Source organism: Glycine soja, chromosome 8 (assembly GCF_004193775.1).
Source record: "Glycine soja cultivar W05 chromosome 8, ASM419377v2, whole genome shotgun sequence".
Taxonomy (NCBI): Eukaryota; Viridiplantae; Streptophyta; class Magnoliopsida; order Fabales; family Fabaceae; genus Glycine; species Glycine soja.
The window spans coordinates 9,188,015-9,207,076 of NC_041009.1; the positions used below are offsets into that span (position 1 = coordinate 9,188,015).

Sequence of the window (19,062 nt, forward strand, 5' to 3'; positions counted from 1 at the left end):
GAAGCAATATTTTATTTTTCTAAATTTCTGGCGCTTAAACTAAAGAGTGTTGCTAGGTGCACCAGCAATAATGCTGGGTACACCTAACAACAATCTAAACTAAAAGGTGGTAAAATGGGTCTACTTGTTATGGCTTGTTCCACCATTAGACTAGTCAAAAAATAGGTAGGGCCAGTTGTCTTAGATTGGTAATGTAGGTTAAAAATCCTAGGCAATTAGTAATTTCCTAATCCTAACACATCCTTTTTTAACGACAGTTTGGCATTGCCAAAACCGGAAAAAGAAAAACAAATAAATTGGAAATTGGCAAATTAACCTGAAAAATAAAAATAGGATGAAAAATAAAAAAAAAATATAGTAAAATATAGATATAGAAATATCATCTAAAACATTTTTAATAATATTCATACATAAAAAAGTCATAAATATTAGATTACCAATATTTAAAAACATATTATATATGACCATACAATCAGTACTCCAGTGTTTATAAAATCAACACAAATAGTAATATTCCAATTACAATAGTAAATAATAAGATAGACACCTCATCGTTTATTATCTTTTCCGTCTAAAAAGAAAAATAAAGCAAGGAAAAAGGTAATAAGAATATTGGTATATATTTTTGTAATATCTTCTTAATGCTAGTTAGTCAAAATTGTCGTCTGAGAGAATTAAGAAAAGTCGAAAACCAGCACACATAACCTAAGAATAAATAGAAGAAAATAAAAATGAGGAAACATAGAGATGATGGGAAGTAAGAATGATGTGAAACTATTGAGTTTTTTGTTGAGTCCAGTTGGTCACAGAGTTGAATGGGCTCTGAAGCTAAAGGGTGTTGAATTCGAGTATGTAGAAGAAGATATCTTCAACAAAAGCAATCTCCTTCTGGAACTGAACCCGGTTCACAAAAAGGTTCCGGTTCTTGTTCATCACCAGAAACCAATCGCTGAGTCACTCATCATCGTTGAATACATCGACCAAACATGGAAGCAGCATCCACTGTTGCCTCAACATCCTTATCAACGAGCTCTTGCTCGGTTTTGGGGTACCGTTGCTGATAAGGTAATTTGTCACACTCTCTTTCTCTTGTTCATTCGGTTCATTTTTTAGGTGTAAATTTCTTATAGAGAGGAGATAATTGCCCACTCACCTTCAGTCCCTCGTAATGAATTAAGAATAAATTCATATCAAAGAAAATTTTCCTTGTTTATTTTTTAATTATATTTATTTAAATAATATATATTTTAATTTCCTTCATATCGTATGCACCTTACTCCTCGTTGAGTGCCGAGAAAGTAAAATTCCCTTTTCCCTCTTAATACGTATAAGAATTTCTTCTCAATGAATGCAAAATAACAGACCACCGATAAAAAGAAGAGGCAAATAATTAAAATGTTTGGGCTTTAAATTGACTCTTTGGAAACCCACATTGACCAACATAGAAATTGGGCCCAACAACGAAGAATTTTTCCTTATTGTTAGGTACACGACAATGATTTTACTGTCAATCAAATTTGGTCATGTACCAAGCAACATAAAAGGCCACAACTGAGATGAGCTTTCAGTTTTTTCCATGTGCATATTATTTAGATTTACACAACTACCATTAATCGAACCAAAAAAAAAAAAAACTTACAATGACTTAAAAACAAAACTAGCTTCCATTAACCAACAAAATCAGGTAATGGTTTAATATATAGTTTAGATTTTTAAAATTTTATATTCCAACGTGCAACATGAAGTAAGCCAAAAAAAAGAAAGAAAGAAAACCCCTCCCTCTAGCTTTTACGGTAATATATACATACACATGGTCTATATATAAATTTGATAACTCATTTTCCACGCCTGTTTTATGAATATGTAACAGCTTGTGAAGACATCATATGTTGCAATGTGTAGCAGTGGCGATGAACAAGAAAAGAGTGTGAAGGAAGCCAAAGAAGTAATGGATAAAATAGAAGAAGAGATTATTAAGGGGAAGAAATTCTTTGGAGGGGACAATATTGGGTACCTTGACCTTGCATTTGGATGGATCCCTTACTGGCTTCCCATTTGGGAGGAAGTTGGGTCAATGCAAATAGTTGACCCATTGAAACATTGTGCCATCTCTGCATGGAACACCAATTTTCTCAGCCACCCTATCATCAAGGATTGCTTGCCCCCAAGAGACAAGATGCTCGTTTATTCCCACCGTCGCAAAAATGAGTTTTCTTCTACTCTTCGTCGTTGATTCATGTTTTTTCCTCTATGTCTAATTCAATATGTTATAGGCAGAGGGAAAAACCTATTAGAGTCAATTATATTCCAAGATATAGGGATTGACTCAACTGTATTAATGCAGATTATATACGTTTATCTTGGGTTGTTAATCATCTCTGCTGTTAAATAAATTATATATAAGCCTTATGAGAGGATTTCAGAGAACCATGAAAGATCTACCTTACATTTTGGTTTCGTCATTCCCGTACATATCTCTCAGTATTAAAAAAAAGGACTGTGTTATTGAATATATATATATATATATATAAAGTTTCAACATTTGAATTAATAATTTGAAAAAAAAGTTGAATGGACAGAAAAGTTGCCTAAGTTAATGCCAATCAAAGATACAAAAAATGCCAATTATTTACTATTATCAATATTTAGTGATACTTTTTATTTTTAATAAATTTTAACTAATTAAAAAAAATATTTAAAGGAATATGCTAAAAAATATACTTCTAACAAAACATGTTTAAAGGAGTGTGCTAAAAAAATATGCTCGTATCACTTTTTAAATTTGAGATAGGTTTGCAAACGCATCAGTTTGTAAACTTAAGTTTAATCCAAACTTTAAAAAAATGTAAATTTTAATCCAAAAGATAAAATATGCAAAATTATGAAAATCAAGGTCATAAAATATATAAGTAAAATAGTTAGGTGACAAATTATATAAAAAAAAAATATGAACTAAGTTGTAAAATGTGTAATTAATTTTTTTATAAAAAACAATTTTTTTGTGAAATAAAAAACAATTTGTTTCCTTTTATTTTGAGAAAAAAAAAGTTGTTGGAAAGTTAACATCCAAATTATTAAAAATTCCACCCTAATGCCACTTTTGATATAAAAAAGAACCAGCCGACACATTCATCATTTGCGTAAATTACGAAAATAACCAAACAAAGTAACAAACCAACACATAAATTTAGAAAAAGAAACGCATCGAGAGAAGGAAGTGAAGCCCTGAAAGAAGAAGATGGGAAGCGAAGATGTGAAGCTGTTGAACTTTTGGGTGAGTCCATTTGGTAAAAGGGTTGAGTGGGCTTTGAAACTAAAGGGTGTGGAGTACGAGTACATTGAAGAAGATATCTTTAACAAGAGCAATCTCCTTCTGGAGTTGAATCCGGTTCACAAGAAGGTTCCGGTTCTTGTTCATGCCCAGAAACCCATCGCTGAGTCATTCATCATCCTTGAATACATTGATGAAACATGGAAGAAGTATCCATTGTTACCTCACAATCCTTATCAAAGAGCACTTGCTCGATTTTGGGCAACCTGTGTTGAACAAAAGGTATTTTCATCAAATTCCTTTTTTTTTTTTTTTTACTTTTGTTTGTTAAACCAACTTTGAAATTCCACTTGACGATGGGAAGTCTGTTAAAAAGATATTGCACCATTTTTTACAATTTAAATATGGTTAGATGGACACTGAGAATGAGGATGTTTCTTTCCTTTCTGAATAAAATAGTGTTGTTTTATGTGTTTCTATCATGTTGATTATCTATATCAATTTCCAACTTTTATAACTAAAACAGACCAGCTCTAAATATTACCTCACAAATAAGGAAGTATGAAGCTTTCAAATAACAATTATTGTGAGGCAGGATGATGATTTAATGATAATCTTTTTATTTTATTTTCGGTTTATTAATTTTTTAGTTCTTAAATTTTCTAAAATTTTATTTTTAGTCTTTGAATTTTTTTAATTTATTTTTAGTCCTTTAAATTTTATATAGTTCATATTTTTGGTTTTTTAACCTTTTTTCTGTTCTCTATTTTAATTCCTTAAAAATCCTAAAAGTAAGAACATGAAAAATGAAAACTAAAAACAAAAATCATAAAAAATTTAGGAATTAAAAAGATGGTTAACCCTATTATTTTTCATCATATCGCACATAATCTCCCCCCCACAGATATATATACTCCTTGCTGTGTCAAATGATCATTTCACAAAACCATAAGACCATGTACCTGTCATTGACGAATAATCATTGATGATCCGAAAAAATACCAACGAAATTCGGGTGAAGTTCAAATTTCAAGCATGTACAATCACAATGTGCAACTGCAATGTAATGTTTGATTAAAAAATAGACTTATTTTGTACCATTTTTTTTTGGGAGATATACAAAACCACACTTTCAACAACTTATTTTCCAATTAATTCTTGCTCTATATATTTATATATAATAGCTTGGGAAGGCTGGATGGGTAGCAATGTCTACCAGCGGCGATGAACAAGAAGAGGCTATGAAAGAAGCCAAAGAAATGATGGAGAAAATAGAAGAAGAGATTAAGGGAAAGAATTTTTTTGGAGGAGACAATATTGGGTACCTTGATATTGCAATTGGATGGATTGCTTACTTGGTTCCTGTTTGGGAGGAAGTTGGATCAATGCAGATAATAGACCCATTGAAATTTCCAGCCACCTTTGCATGGATGACCAATTTTCTCAGCCACCCTGTGATCAAGGACAGCTTGCCCCCAAGAGATAAGATGCTTGTTTACTACCACAATCGCAAGAACAACTTGCCTTCCGTCTTTCGTAACTTGGTCAAGGATTAGATTTGTTCCTCCATGTGTGTGTGGACTCAAATTTAGTAAAGTTTCCCTTTTGTCACATAGATGTCTTTAACAAATTATGAATTTATTTTAACTTTTGTGATACTTTTCATCAACGATTAAGGATTTGAACTCTGAGATAAGCCTGAAATCATTGCATTCGACGAAGCAACGTTTTATCTGGGCATTTTATCTAATACCTTTCTTGCATTGCCTAAGTGATCCATCTTACAGCACATGCCAACAAATCCTATATAACATTTTTGATGAGGTAAATAATTGAAGAAATTACACAGAGAGAGAGAGAGAGAGGTGTAAACAAATACCGCAGAATGTACCTAAAACCCCCACATCCTATCAGATTGAAATATAAACATTGGTTATATTCAGACAAAAAGACAAAATTAGAAAAGAAAACTCACTAAAAGTCATCTAACAAAAATTAATCATTAACAAAATTCACAATCATGTTATGACAATAAAAAAAAAAAAGACAAGAAAAAGTCGAATTAATCAGCCTCAGTTGTCCCCCAAAAGTCAAGAAACAGTAAAACGATGCAACCGTGGTTCTAATTAAGTGAAATTCACATGCTAACTTAAAAATAAGAAGACCTTAACTTCCTTTGAATCAACTGCACAAGAGTATGAGGGTATTTTATTTTGAGTCAGAGGTGGAAGCCAATTTGGAAACGAAGTCCATTTGGGTCAAACTTGTCTCCACACGATGCAACCAAATTAATTGCACTGATAATTTGCATAAATTACGAGAAGAACCCACCAACACACTATTAAAAGAGAGGCAAAAGTAAGAAAGGAAGCAACTATGAAGTGAGGAAGATGGGAAGCGAGGAAGTGAAGCTGTTGAGCTTTTTTGCGAGTCCATTTGGGAAAAGGGTTGAATGGGCCTTGAAACTGAAGGGTGTAGAGTATGAGTACATAGAACAAGATATCTTCAAGAAGAGCAATCTCCTTCTGGAGTTGAACCCGGTTCACAAGAAGGTCCCGGTTCTTGTCCATGCCCAGAAACCCATCGCTGAGTCATTTGTCATCGTTGAATACGTAGATGAAACATGGAAGCAGTGTCCACTCTTGCCTCAAGATCCCTATCAAAGGGCACTTGCTCGATTTTGGGCTTATTCGGCGGAGCAAAAGGTAATTTACCAAGTTCCCTTCAACTATTTTTAGTTTTTTATTTTCGGCATTAAAAGCAAACTTGTAGTTTCCAATTGGGGACCTAAATACATTCAGCTTATTGCATAGTTTTTATTGGCCAATTCTTGTTTAATTTTTTTTACTAGAGTGTATTTATTTAGGATTTAAAAAAAAATTAAAATATTTTTTTAAGAAAGTAGTGAGGTATTCAAATCAAGATTTTTAAATAATAAAAGTAAGTCTTGTAATATTTAGTTAAAACTATTATGATTTTTTAAGAAATTTAATAAAATTTATTGATATTCAATTAAGTTTTTTACTTTAAAAAAAAGTATTTTATTATTTAAAAGTATCAAATTTTGATAAATTCTTTTTTATGATGAATTTTATGAGATTTTTTAATAGAAAATATACAACAAATAATCTCATCAAAACTTTTCAGATTTTGTGAGATTTTATTTATTTTTTTATTTTCTTGCCAATCAACATGCTTTTCTTTTCCATCATACATAATTCCTTTTTTTTTTTGTTAAAAGTGATAGACATTTATAATTTTTTATTCTATGGACCAATGATAACATTTCTTAGAATGTGTGATATGAAAGATCTTCTCAATTCTTTGAATTTGCAATTGAGATATCTTAATTACCTTCTTACATATAAATGAACATGGATATATATCAACATGAAAAATATATAATTTTAGTGAACCTAAGGAGTTGAGCATATATAAGTGGATAAATATATATAAATGTGGGAATAATATATAAATGGATAAATATATAAATGTGATTTGAAATAATTGTTGGACATATTTTTCTAGTGAAATCGTTATTGTGGGAATGATGTCAAGTATTCATGCTATTGCTAGACATGGCTAGTATATAGTTTTTATAAAATTAATACAATTGATGATTAAAGAAAAATGAACTTATTGTATTTGTAAATATGCTTGGAAAAATTGATTTGTTATGTAACAAATTTAAGATTCTTTTGTATACGATGAGTTTTATTTGAAGTAGTACATGAGGAAAATTCATGAATTTTTTATCAATAATTTTGAATGTTTTTTTTTTTAAATTCATGAAGTTCTTTAAAATCTTAAAAATTCATAATATTATTTGAAATCTTATGAATTCATATCATTAAAATCTGAATTACAAAATCCTAATCATAAAAGTCTTTTAAAAAAAATTAAAAATTATTAAATTCTTACAAAATCTTTTAAAACTCACAATTTTTTTTTACGCTAAAACAATCTTTTAAAATCGTAATCCAATATATCCCAAAAAAACAGTAGAGACAATAGCAAATTCTCATATTATTGTGAATAACAAATTATCATATTATTGAAACTAACTAACTTTTATAAAGCTAATTTATAAGTTATAGATACTCCCATGGCCCCATTCTTTTTTATTTTTTAAAGTCCCATCAACGGTATTTTTAGTTTAATAATTATTAAAAACTAGTACTTTACATTAGATAAATACTTATTTTTCTATAATTAAAATTTTTCATACATAATTATTTCTAATTTATAAATTATATTATAATTAAAGTTAATAACAAATAAATATATTAAATAATAATATAAAGTTATTTTTAACTATTAATAATTATTAAAAAAAATTGAAACTCAATTTAAGAATATAGATAAAAGATAAATTTATAGGGGTAGACAATTCAGAAAATTAAGTACACAAAAATAAATATAAAAAGATGAAAGTTTGAAATGGTACATAGTTGCAGGAGTAATGAGAGAAATGTGAATCTAAAAATGGAGAAAAAAGCATATTAATTAAAAATGTCTAATTGGGATAACGAAAGCATTGAGAGAGGGTTATTTTTCTACTTCTTTTGGGATATACATAAGTAAAACTCTAGTCAATAACTTATTTTTCAATGTCATCCATGTATGTATTACTATTAACTTATTTTTCAATGGCTGCCTTGTGTGTATATAACAGCTAATAGATGCAGCATGGATTGCTATGTGTACCAGCGGGGATGACCAACAAAACGCTGTGAAAGTAGGCAGAGAACTAATGGAGAAAATAGAAGAAGAGATTAAGGGGAAGAAATTTTTTGGAGGGGACAATATTGGGTACCTTGACATTGCACTAGGATGGATCTCTTACTGGATTCCTGTTTGGGAGGAAGTTGGATCGATGCTGATAATAGAACCATTGAAATTTCCAGCCATCACTGCATGGATGACCAATTTTCTCAGCCACCCTGTGATCAAGGACAACTTGCCCCCAAGAGACAAGATGCTTGTTTACTACAGCAGTCGCAGAAAGGCACTTTCTTCAACTTCTCTGGGCTGGTTCAAGGTTTAATTTAGATCTATTCCTTCCTCTATATGTTTCTTATATGGTCCACGTACATGTGATAGGCCCAGATATTGGATTGGCTTAATAGAATACGAATAGGAGGGAATCATACTGGCTAAGTTTGTCTGTTGGGTTTTTTGGCTATTACAGACCACCTCTGGATGTATCACTACTATATATATGGTACATTACAACCCGACAGTCCCAAGATTATAAATTTTATTTGTTCTGTTATGTATAATTAATAAGTAATATTATAAAATAAAAAAGGTATTATATAAATAAGTCTGCAAAATTAGTACATTACAACCCGACATTGCGTGGACCAGGGGCATTCGAAATTTGATTTGTGAATCAGACTCTTCCATGGCCTTACAGCTTATTTCAACTGGTGTTTATATCACTCATCCCCGAGCAGCTTTGGTGACCACCATTCGGTCATTCATGGATAAAGATTGGTGCTTATCCTTCCAGCATACTTTGAGGGAAGGAAACTTTGTAGCTGATGGTTTAGCAAAGAAAGGGGTCCATGTTACTGCTTCTTTTGCTTTTTGATGTTTCTCCTCAGGACTTGTATAATTGGTTATTTGCTGATTCTATAGGTCTATCCAGAACCAGACCTCGTTAGTTGCTGGTCTTGGATTCTTTTGTTGGATCAATAAATGTTAATCCTTAATTGTTAATATTTTGTTAGTGGTAAGAATTAAACTCTCTTCTCTTTTATCATCAAATCAACCTTATAACTCTGACTGATCTTGAGTTCTGGTGTGCTTGTGTTTTTTACTTTCCTCATTGGCGGAAAAGTTTGTACTCATAAATTTACGTTTTTATTGAAATGCAGTGGAATTGTGGTAACTAAATGGGTTTTTCAATTTGGGCTTAGATACAACCATGGTTGGTCACACTGTCGCAGAGATTTTGGTTTTGTTTCTGATTAAGTTCACGTTGGATCAAGTTGGGTTCAAATTGGACTCTCTATGCCTACTTGCTCTGTGTCTGATATTTTGCCTGCCTTTAACGTGAATATTTTGCCTTTTTTTAAAGAACGTAAATATATTAGCTTGTTTGCTTTTCAATCCATCTGTCAATTGGATTATCAACTGTGGAAGTAATTGAGCTGGCATGGGGTCCGATTTTAAAATTGGGCAAATGACATTCATATGTTATCCTTGCCAGGAATTAAGCTTCAAGAGTCAACGGCGTTGCATTATAAAAACGTAAAAGGAGCAAGGAAGGGAGAGAAGCAAGCAAACAAAACTGATCGATCAAATAGCAGCTGCCAGAAAACACAATTTCATTGCCTGCCTCATATAATAGATGATGATGATGATGAACCCCTGGGTAACTAGCTAACCAGTGGATTTTATCATTTTTATTCATTTCCTTTTTTGTTTTCATACACATAACACACTTCTCTAATGTCTAATTTGTGTTTGCAAAAGGAGGAGGAATGCGGCGCTAATGCTGGCTCGGGTAAGGATACCTACAAACACGTACTTTATTTTCTTTTATTTCATTTTCATCTATTTTCTTCTTTATTTTTTTTTACATCATTTATTATATATATTTATTATTTTTCTTTTCTTTTCATTTCTCTTTCCACAACCTCAATTCTTCTTATAGAATAAATGTTTATAATTTTCCTAATAAACTCTGGGATTTGAAAGAATACCCCATTCCATTCATATCTAGTAAACAATAAAATTTATAAATAATTACTTAAAAATAAAATATATAAATAAATTAATAATAATATATTTTTTTTTTATCTATTTTCTTATGCTTACAAAATCAAAGACAACTATTTTCTCCGTATAGATCCATCTTTGGTCGCGGAGAAAGGCGCCATTGAGATTCGAATGACAATAAAAGACAGTTATTTTCTTTTATTTCATTTTCTTCTATTTTTTATTTATTTTTTATCACATTAATTATTGTTTCTTTTTTCTTTTCATTTCTCATTCCACGACCTCAATTATTGGTATAGAATAAATAATGTTTACAATTTTCCTAATAAACTTGAGGAGTGAAAAAAATATCCTGTCCTAGGAACGGAATATTAATGTTAGGGTGGACTTGCTTCCCTTTCCCCAAATAACATACAAATATTTATTTATAGTATCACCTTAAAAAAATATATACATATATCATTTTTAATAATAATAGGATACCAATGATAATTGCTCTGTGATCAGTTGTTTTTTTATATATATTTTACTACTAACTAGATTTCAGTTCAGGCCGTCACGGGAGTATCATGCCCCCTGAATCCACAACCATAATTTTGAATGATATAATGACGGCTTTGAGACAACCAAATATTGGCATACTTGGGATGTATGGATCGAGTAATGCGAACACGGAAAATGCAGTGGAGAAAGTCACCAGAAGAGTTGAGAGGGACGGATTGTTTAATGTGGTTGTGAAGACATGCGTGATGAAAAAGTCAGATTTGAAAAAAATTCAAGGAGAACTTGGGAACGCATTGGGTCTACAACTCCATCAGAAAACTCTAGTGGAAAGAGCTACCCGTTTGTGTGAGAGGATTAAGATGGAGGACAACATCCTTATCATCCTTCATGATCTTCAAGCTCAAATCAACTTGGCCAAGATTGGAATACCCTTTGGGAATGACCACAAGGGTTGTAAAATCTTGTTAGTAGCTAAGAATAAAGAGGTGTTGTCCCACAAAATGAAAACCCAAATAGAATTTGCTGTGGACGAGGAGCCGTCAAGTTCTGGTCTAACGAGGAGCCATCAAGTTCAAACTCGTGGAGTAATTGTATGGATCAAAAGGTGGTGGTGTCCTGTCCAGTGAACTAAAAACTAGAATAATATTTTCTGCAGACGCCACTAACGAGATTGTGGAGTTTATATTTTAAGTTAAAACTTGTGGAATAATTTTGTGGATTTTATTTAGACGTTTTCTTATTATTATGTTGAGAAGGTTGTTTGATTAAGTTTTCAAAAATAAATTGTGTCTTTCTTGTTATCTTTTCATTGAAATGATTTCAATAAATTTAATAAATCAGAAAATGTCCACACGTTAAGTTTTTATAAAATAAGTATTAAAGAAAGATATTCACTCAATTTCAAACTTTAAACACAACTAATATCATATATATGAGTTGATAAAAAAAAAATTAGCCACCACCCACTAGGGATGTAAAGTATGGGAAAGGAAATAAATAAAAACAATTCACTAGGAATGTAAAGTATGGGAAAGGGAATAAATAAAAACAATTGATTTGGATTCTTGATTTTTATTGTCAATTCAAGAAAAAATATTAAAAATTACTTATTTATTGTATATATAAAAAATATTAAAAATTACTTACCAAAAAGGCTAGTGTTAAAAAGGCATACTCAGGCAAATTAAGAAGCTTCAAGGTTTTAGTGGTTTTGCTCTCATTATTGAAGTTCTGCAGGGACTTGAGTTGCTCATACTTGGTCTGAGACTAATTATTTGTCTTGACAAATTCTGTCTAAAAAAAGCTTCAAAAAACATTCTCCCACAAACCCGATAAATAATCTTGTATGTTTTCATCCGCATCCTGGTGAGACAGGATAATCTAACACGCCCTTCCATCTTCCCTGTCAATTAAACACTAATTAGAATTATGAATGCATGGCATATATGACATGAGATGATGAGACACAATTTTCTGTAAATATTTACCAAATATACAAATTAAGAATTGTGGATGACTTATGTGATGTAAAATTTCCTAAATTGGAAAGTACATCGTATGCATTATATATATATATATATATAACACTCACTAGATATATAATGAGAAATTACATCAAAATTTACCGCATCTTAAAATCTAATTAAAATAGGTGAACCTTTTTTATGAGTGAAGGTTTCTCAAAATTACTTAAACAAATTAATACCAAATAATTAACGCATAGAAGATATTTGTTCCCTTAAAAAGAGAAGATATTCGTTAAAAATAAATTATTCAATTAACTACCGTATAAAAAAATAATCCTTTTTTACTATTATTCTTATCATTTTCTAGATTTGTGTTTTCATCCCTCTTGTCAAAACACGACTAAGTAGGAGTGGGTAAATGGATCCAGGTCCATGGACTGGCCCGTGGGACAGTCTGCGTGGGTTACGGATAAATTTTTTTTAACTGTTTAGGGTTATGTCATATTTTTGGATCCGTCCCGCTTAATCCATTGACTATATGGGTTTGGCTTGTGGAGTTCGCGGGTTGTCCGTAGTCCGCATTAGGTTTGATTTGTGTGACTTTGACTTAATTGTAGTAGGTTTGATTTTCTCTTTTTCATTTTAAACTTTTCTTTTAAAATAACAAATAAACAAATATATTAGATAAGATAAAGATAAAAATAAAAGATTAAAATTAAAAGATGATAAAAATAAAAAAGGATAAGATAAAAAAAATAAAAGATAACAGAAAGATTAAGATAAAAAAAATAAGTGATAATTCTTGATCTTTTTTTCTTTTAATCTATCATTTTCATATCTCCAAGTCATAAATAATAAAAATATCAATTCTTATCATTTAAGCTAAAAATAATTATTAAATAAATATTTTTAAAGATATTTCAATATATTTTTATCATAAAAAATAGCTCAGTCATAGTTAGCAGTTATCATTATAACACGCTAAGAATATTTGATTCTCCTCACCTTTTTTTCTCTCTCCATCAAGGAGTCCCACGCATGCGCGGAGTTATATGACTCTTTCTTTTGTTAAGACATTATTATTGATGTAATGGACTAATCATTTAGATTTTATTTACATCTATATTGAAATTAATTTGATTGTATTGTATTTTTATTAAAATTGAAATTATTTTAAAACCAAGTGGACCGATTTGTTTGACCCGCAAAATTTACGGGACGGGGCCAATTTTTTGATCCTTATAAGAAGCAGGACGGACTCACCCAATCCACGATCAATGTAAACTTATGCGAATGAACCTTAGACAGGACGGACCAATTCACTTATCCACCCCCAGAAACCAAGTGTCGTCCCAATATGACAACTTGCAAACCCAATACACAAAAAACAAAATACTCGAAATTATTGTTATTGCTAGACAGAAGAGTTGAAAAACAAAAGAAAAGCCTAACCTCAATCTCTTGTTCTAGTTCTTAATCTTGTTGTTCTACTATGGAGGAAGAAAGCACTTCAGCGGAATCCAATCCTTCTTCGAGCGACCGCATCAAACTAAACGTGGGCGGAAAGCTCTTCGAGACGACGTTCTCCACGCTCCGTTCTGGCGGCCCGGACTCGCTCCTCTTCGCGCTCTCGAACCGCCGATCCGCCGACCCGAGCCCCGTCTTCATCGACCGCGACCCGGAGATCTTCTCCGTCCTCCTCTCCCTCCTCCGCACCTCCCACCTTCCCTCCGCCGCGCGCCGCTTCTCCAAGCACGAGCTCGCCGACGAGGCCCTCTTCTACGGCATCGACTCCCACCTCCGGGCGGCCGCTGCCCCTCCCCCCTTCTCTGGCATCGACGCGGCCCTCTCCGCTTCCCTCCGCCCCGCCTCGGAGGGCCTCCCCTCCTCTTTCGTCGCCTCCCCCTCCGGCGGCGTCTGGATCGCCCACGGCGGCCAAATCTCCTGCTACGATCCCATCCTCACCCATGCCGCCACCGTCCGCACGCACCTCGACGAAATCGACTCCATCTGCAGAGTCTGGCCCGAGATCGCCGCCGTCGGGTCCAAATCCGACACCGGCCTCCACTTCTACAACTTCTCCGGCAGCCGCCACGTTGGATCCGTCCACTGGACCGATCCGCTCGATCCTCGAATCTTCAAAGCCAGCGTCAACGCCATAACAAGCTCCTCAAACTCCGTTTTCGCTTCGTTCGATTGTCCGCACAGAGAGAATTGCATAATCGAAGTCGATAAGGAGAAGCTTCTGATCGCGAATCAGTTCGCTCGGCAATCAGGGAACCAGGCGAAGAACATGGTTCCCCGAAAGCTGACGTGGATTCCGGCGACCGGAGTTCTCGTCGGAAGCGCGGTCACCGGCGGCGCGTTCGGTTACTCCGGCTACGTCCGGTTGTGGGACCCGAGATCCGGGGACGTGGTCTGGGAGACAAACGAGCCTGGTGGTTCGGGACGGAGCAGCAGGTTTGGGGATTCGTTTGCTGACGTGGAGGCGGACGTGGAAGGGTTGTTGCTGTTCAAGCTGTGTTCTAAGTCCGGGGATTTGGCTATGGCGGATATGCGGTTTTTGAAGGACGATCCTTGGGTTTATATGAAAGAGAAGAACCCTAGTTTGGTGAGTTGTGGTGAAGTGAGGAATAGTGTGGTGCATTGTTATAGGGGGCAAGTGTTTGTGGCTAGAGAAGGAGCATTGGAGGTTTGGTCAAGGGCGGAACAAAGGGAAAATAGTGAGGGAAATGCTGAAGGGTTTTTTAGGAGGAATTTTGTGGATAAGAGGGAGGATTCAGAGAGAGGGGTTATAAAGAAGATTGAAGGTGGTGGGGATAGGTTGTTTGTTAGTAGGGAAGATGTTGAGGGTATTGAAGTGTGGGAGAGTTCTCATTCTGCAGGAGCAATTTCTGTTTTGTGACAGTGAGCCAAATTTTTAGTTAGCTAGGATTTCAGCATTACACGAATAAAATGTAATTTTTTTTTATAAGCGATGAATAAACCATGACTTCATGCAACTTTGATACTAGTGTATAGACAAATGCCTCACTGAACTTTCTTTGCCTTCAAAACATGGGGCAGTATTTGCTGCATTTTGTTAACTATGTATGCCATCTTAATATATTATACTTTTGTTAAATCCATTTCTTCTAGAAAGAGCTCCTCTTCTTCTTTGCACGCTTTCCTATTCTTCCTTCGACTTTGGTACTTTAGTTTTATTCCGTGATGGAAGCCTCAAATCAACGTAGTTTGTTTCAGTTGTGAATTCCCCCTTTATTCATTGGTTTAATGGCTGATTATGAAGTTTGAAGTTCCACTTACTACTTTAGTTTCCAGGATTTCCAACTTCTGGTAAGCTTCCATCACATATAATTTCTAGTAATTTGTATATATTTGTTGATCGCCATTCCTAACGTTGGATGTTATAATTCAAATCTGTAATTACTACATTTTATATTTTACAAAGAATTTACTGTCCTATTTTAAGGTGGGATATTTGCATTGGGAATAGTTTTCAGCCCCATTATTTCATTACCACTGCCCCATTTGCTGATTGCTTATTTGTGATCATATATCTTTTTTTTTGTTTTCTGTCACAAGCCATTGTTTACTGATATGATCAAGTTATCATGACATTATAATTTTTATGGGCTCTTAGATGCCTAGAGCAACTAATTAACCAAGTAAATCATCAAATCATTATGCGTGTCCAGTTAGTAACTTGAAAGGACTTAATGTAAACATAACATCAATCAAATAATTGAGAAGAATTGAAGATCACTGGGTTGGCATAAAATAGTATGATCAAAACTGTCATTGAGTAATAAAATCAATAGATGTTTGATAGATTTATACCTTAGTATTCATCTACCTTGTCTTTTCTTATTGAGATGCTTATTAATTGTGCCCTCATATCTGAATGGACTAATTATTTTTCACGATTTGTTTTTCAAGTTATTAACTTTATGGAGATTTTGGCTGCCATAGAAATGTATCCTACTCTGTATGACATGCTTGAGATCCTTCCAATTTCCGGCTGCTTTGTGTTATCTTATGTCGTGGTGACCTGTGGTTCTTCACAGTTGAATTTGATCTAGAAAAGCCCAATTAATGCTTAAATTCTAGATTTGGGGCCATTCTGAAAAATTTTCTTTTTTTAACCCGTTTGAGAGAAAAACTGTCATGATTCCCGGGAGAAAAACTGTAATTTCTAATTGAGAGAAAATATTGTTAACTTTATAAGGAGAATTTGTGGCTTTGTTTGGATTCCATGTATATCTGGTAACGAGTGATGGCCTTCCTTGTTTTGTTTGTTGTAAGTCAGGTGATTGACTTTTTGTGAACTTGCCTAGGTATATTTATGCAGGATTCACTCTAGAAGCGTGAGCAGAGATGACTATGTATCCAGTCAAAATAGGAGGTTCTCATTGTCCTTTGATCAAAATAAAATAAAGAGAAGCTCCCGAAGCTTGAAAGAATAAACATTATTCAATTTATTTTTATAATTCTTTGAAAAGTTTTTTCATGTGAATTTGTGTTTAACTCATGCCAAAAGTTAACTTAAGGGATGAGAATTGTTTATTCACCTGTATAATCTATCTTAATTTTATCTCTGTTAGAGACTTGAATTTTTTTTTAATACATCCCTATGTTTGACACTTTTGAAAATGATTTTAAGTATTTATGCTATCGCTTGACATTATAGTATATAGTTTTAGATGAAAAAAATTGAAGGATTTTTATCCATAATTTTGATTTTTTTTAAATTTACGGAATTCTTTAGAATATTAAAAATTCATAATATCCTTTTATATCTTATGAATTTATATTTTATAAATTCATTAAAATCTGAATTACAAAATACTAAACAAAAAAGTTTTTTAAAAAAAATTAAAAATCATTAAATTCTTACAAAATATTTTAAAATTCACAATTATCAAATTCTCATGTTATTGTGAATAACAAATTATCATTGAAACTAATTAACTTTTATAAAGCTAATTTATAAGTTATAGATACTCCCAAGGCCCCATCAAAAGTATTCTTTTTTTTTTATTTTTTAAGGTCCCATCAACGGTATTTTTAGTTTAATAATTATTAAAAACTAGTACTTTACATTAGATAAATACTTATTTTTCTATAATTAAATTTTTTAATACATAATTATTTTTAATTTGTTAATTACATCATAATTAAAGTTAATTACAAATAAATATATTAAATAGTAATATAAACTTGTATTTTAGTTTATGAATTTGTTAATTACATCCCAAAAGGAATTTTCTGTGGACAAGGTGGAGCTGTCAAGTTCTGGTCTATCGAGGAGCCATCAAGTTCAAACTAGTGGAATTTCCTTGAGGAATATTTTCTGCAGACGCCAGTAGCCAGATTATGAAATTGATGTCTTTTTTTTTTTTAGAGAGAGTGGAGTTGATGTCTTAAGTCCAAACTTGTGGAATAATTTTGTGAATTTTATTTAGACGTTTTCTTATTATGCTAAGAAGTTTGTTTGGTTTAAATTTTCAAAAATAAATTATGTCTTTCTTGTTATCTTTTCATTGAAATTATTTCAATAAATTTAATAAATCAGAAAATGTTCACGCGTTAAGTTTTTATTAAATTAGTATTAAAGGAAGTTATTTACTCAATTTCAAACTTCAAACACAACTATTATCATATTAATGAGTTGATGAAAAAATTAGCCACCATCCACTAGGGATGTAAAGTATGGAAAAGAGAATAACTAAAACTAATTGATTTGGGTATTTGATTTTAATTGTTAATTCAAGAAAAAATATTAAAATTTACTTATTTATTGTATATATAAAAAGATTGTACGATCTAAATTTATTCTTTTCATTTCTAATAGAGTAAAGGGTTAAATTATTTTAGGTTAATGAAAAAATTAAATATATAACATTAGCTTTTATTATGAATAATCATAAAACCATCAAGTTACGTGAGTTTTTTTTTTATCGGTGAGAAAAATTATATGAATTTTTTAAGTCACATAAGTTCTGTATGTGATCCGGTGATTACAAATTTTTATCACCAATTAATGATTATAAGTCTCAGATTTATCATTCTCACATTAGGACAATAATTCTACCCTCCGTACAAGAATACTGCAAAAAATATTTCATAATACCTTCTTATAATTTCCCGTTTCTTGTGTAAGTATTGTTATTTTTGTGTAACTATAACTATTGCATATAAAATGCATTGTATTGTATGCTTTAATCCTCATTAATCCTCATGCAAACTTGTAGAATCGATTCAAACTCATCCATGTGGTTAGTATTTTTTTTATTATTGTCAGATCCATGTGGTTAGCATGGTTAACGATGCTTTGTATATGCTTCTTACAAGCTTCAACGCTTCATAGTTAAGTGGTTCAAAACAGATAATAAAAAAATAGTTAATGTTTCAATCCAGTAGAAGTAGAATATTTTGAAATTATTATCATCAATTTAACAAGAATACACATTAGCTAAATCGTACAAGTAGTTGGTAATTGTCTTACAACAATAGGCATAGGAGATTGAGTTTGAATCCAGTAGAAAAGTTGGATTAAATTTAGCATAATCTATTTATTTTTAAATTTTTTTAAGTTTTTAACCTTCTAATTACCCATATAGAAAGTCCACATAACTAAATCCATTGACACATAAATTATGGATTTTATTAGTATAAGTAGTATACTTTTATCTAACATCTAGTAGTGGAAACAATCAATTTTCTTTGGTCTAAATTCTCATTTGATTTAAAATTTTCACAAATTAAATCCATTAAATTATTTTAAACCTTCTCTTAAAAAATAATATATATATATATATATATATATATATATATATATATATATATATATATTATAATAAACATCATTTCTTTATAATAAAAAAAATCAAAACTTTCATTCTTCATACCCCAATCTTATCTTTAACATTTTTTCCAACTTTTATCGAAATTTCATTAAGTAAGTTTCCAACAAATAAATGTTTTAAACTCTTATTATCACAAATTTATTATAAATTCCCTCCAAATATTTGAATAAAAAGTGAAAATATAATAATTTTTGGTTAAGATCACAATTTACGGCAACCAATT

General features: G+C 31.9%; 3 protein-coding genes and 1 pseudogene across 3 annotated transcripts; all 4 read left to right on the forward strand.

Moving 5' to 3' along the window:
- The first annotated feature begins 712 nt into the window (after positions 1-712).
- Positions 713-2,430, forward strand: LOC114421735 (probable glutathione S-transferase). Its single transcript, XM_028387798.1, has 2 exons — positions 713-1,065; positions 1,871-2,430. The coding sequence occupies exons 1-2, from the start codon at positions 748-750 to the stop codon at positions 2,231-2,233; spliced, it is 681 nt and encodes a 226-aa protein (XP_028243599.1). The 5' UTR covers positions 713-747; the 3' UTR covers positions 2,234-2,430.
- Positions 2,431-3,166: 736 nt separating this feature from the next.
- On the forward strand, positions 3,167-4,992 carry LOC114421734 (probable glutathione S-transferase). Its single transcript, XM_028387797.1, has 2 exons — positions 3,167-3,553; positions 4,456-4,992. The coding sequence occupies exons 1-2, from the start codon at positions 3,239-3,241 to the stop codon at positions 4,825-4,827; spliced, it is 687 nt and encodes a 228-aa protein (XP_028243598.1). The 5' UTR covers positions 3,167-3,238; the 3' UTR covers positions 4,828-4,992.
- Positions 4,993-5,371: 379 nt separating this feature from the next.
- On the forward strand, positions 5,372-11,013 carry LOC114421733 (annotated as a pseudogene).
- A 2,296-nt stretch (positions 11,014-13,309) lies between these two features.
- LOC114421736 (BTB/POZ domain-containing protein At3g09030-like) lies at positions 13,310-15,098 on the forward strand. The gene has a single exon (XM_028387799.1). It carries the CDS (start codon positions 13,463-13,465, stop codon positions 14,873-14,875), a length of 1,413 nt encoding a protein of 470 aa, XP_028243600.1. The 5' UTR covers positions 13,310-13,462; the 3' UTR covers positions 14,876-15,098.
- Positions 15,099-19,062: the final 3,964 nt, after the last annotated feature.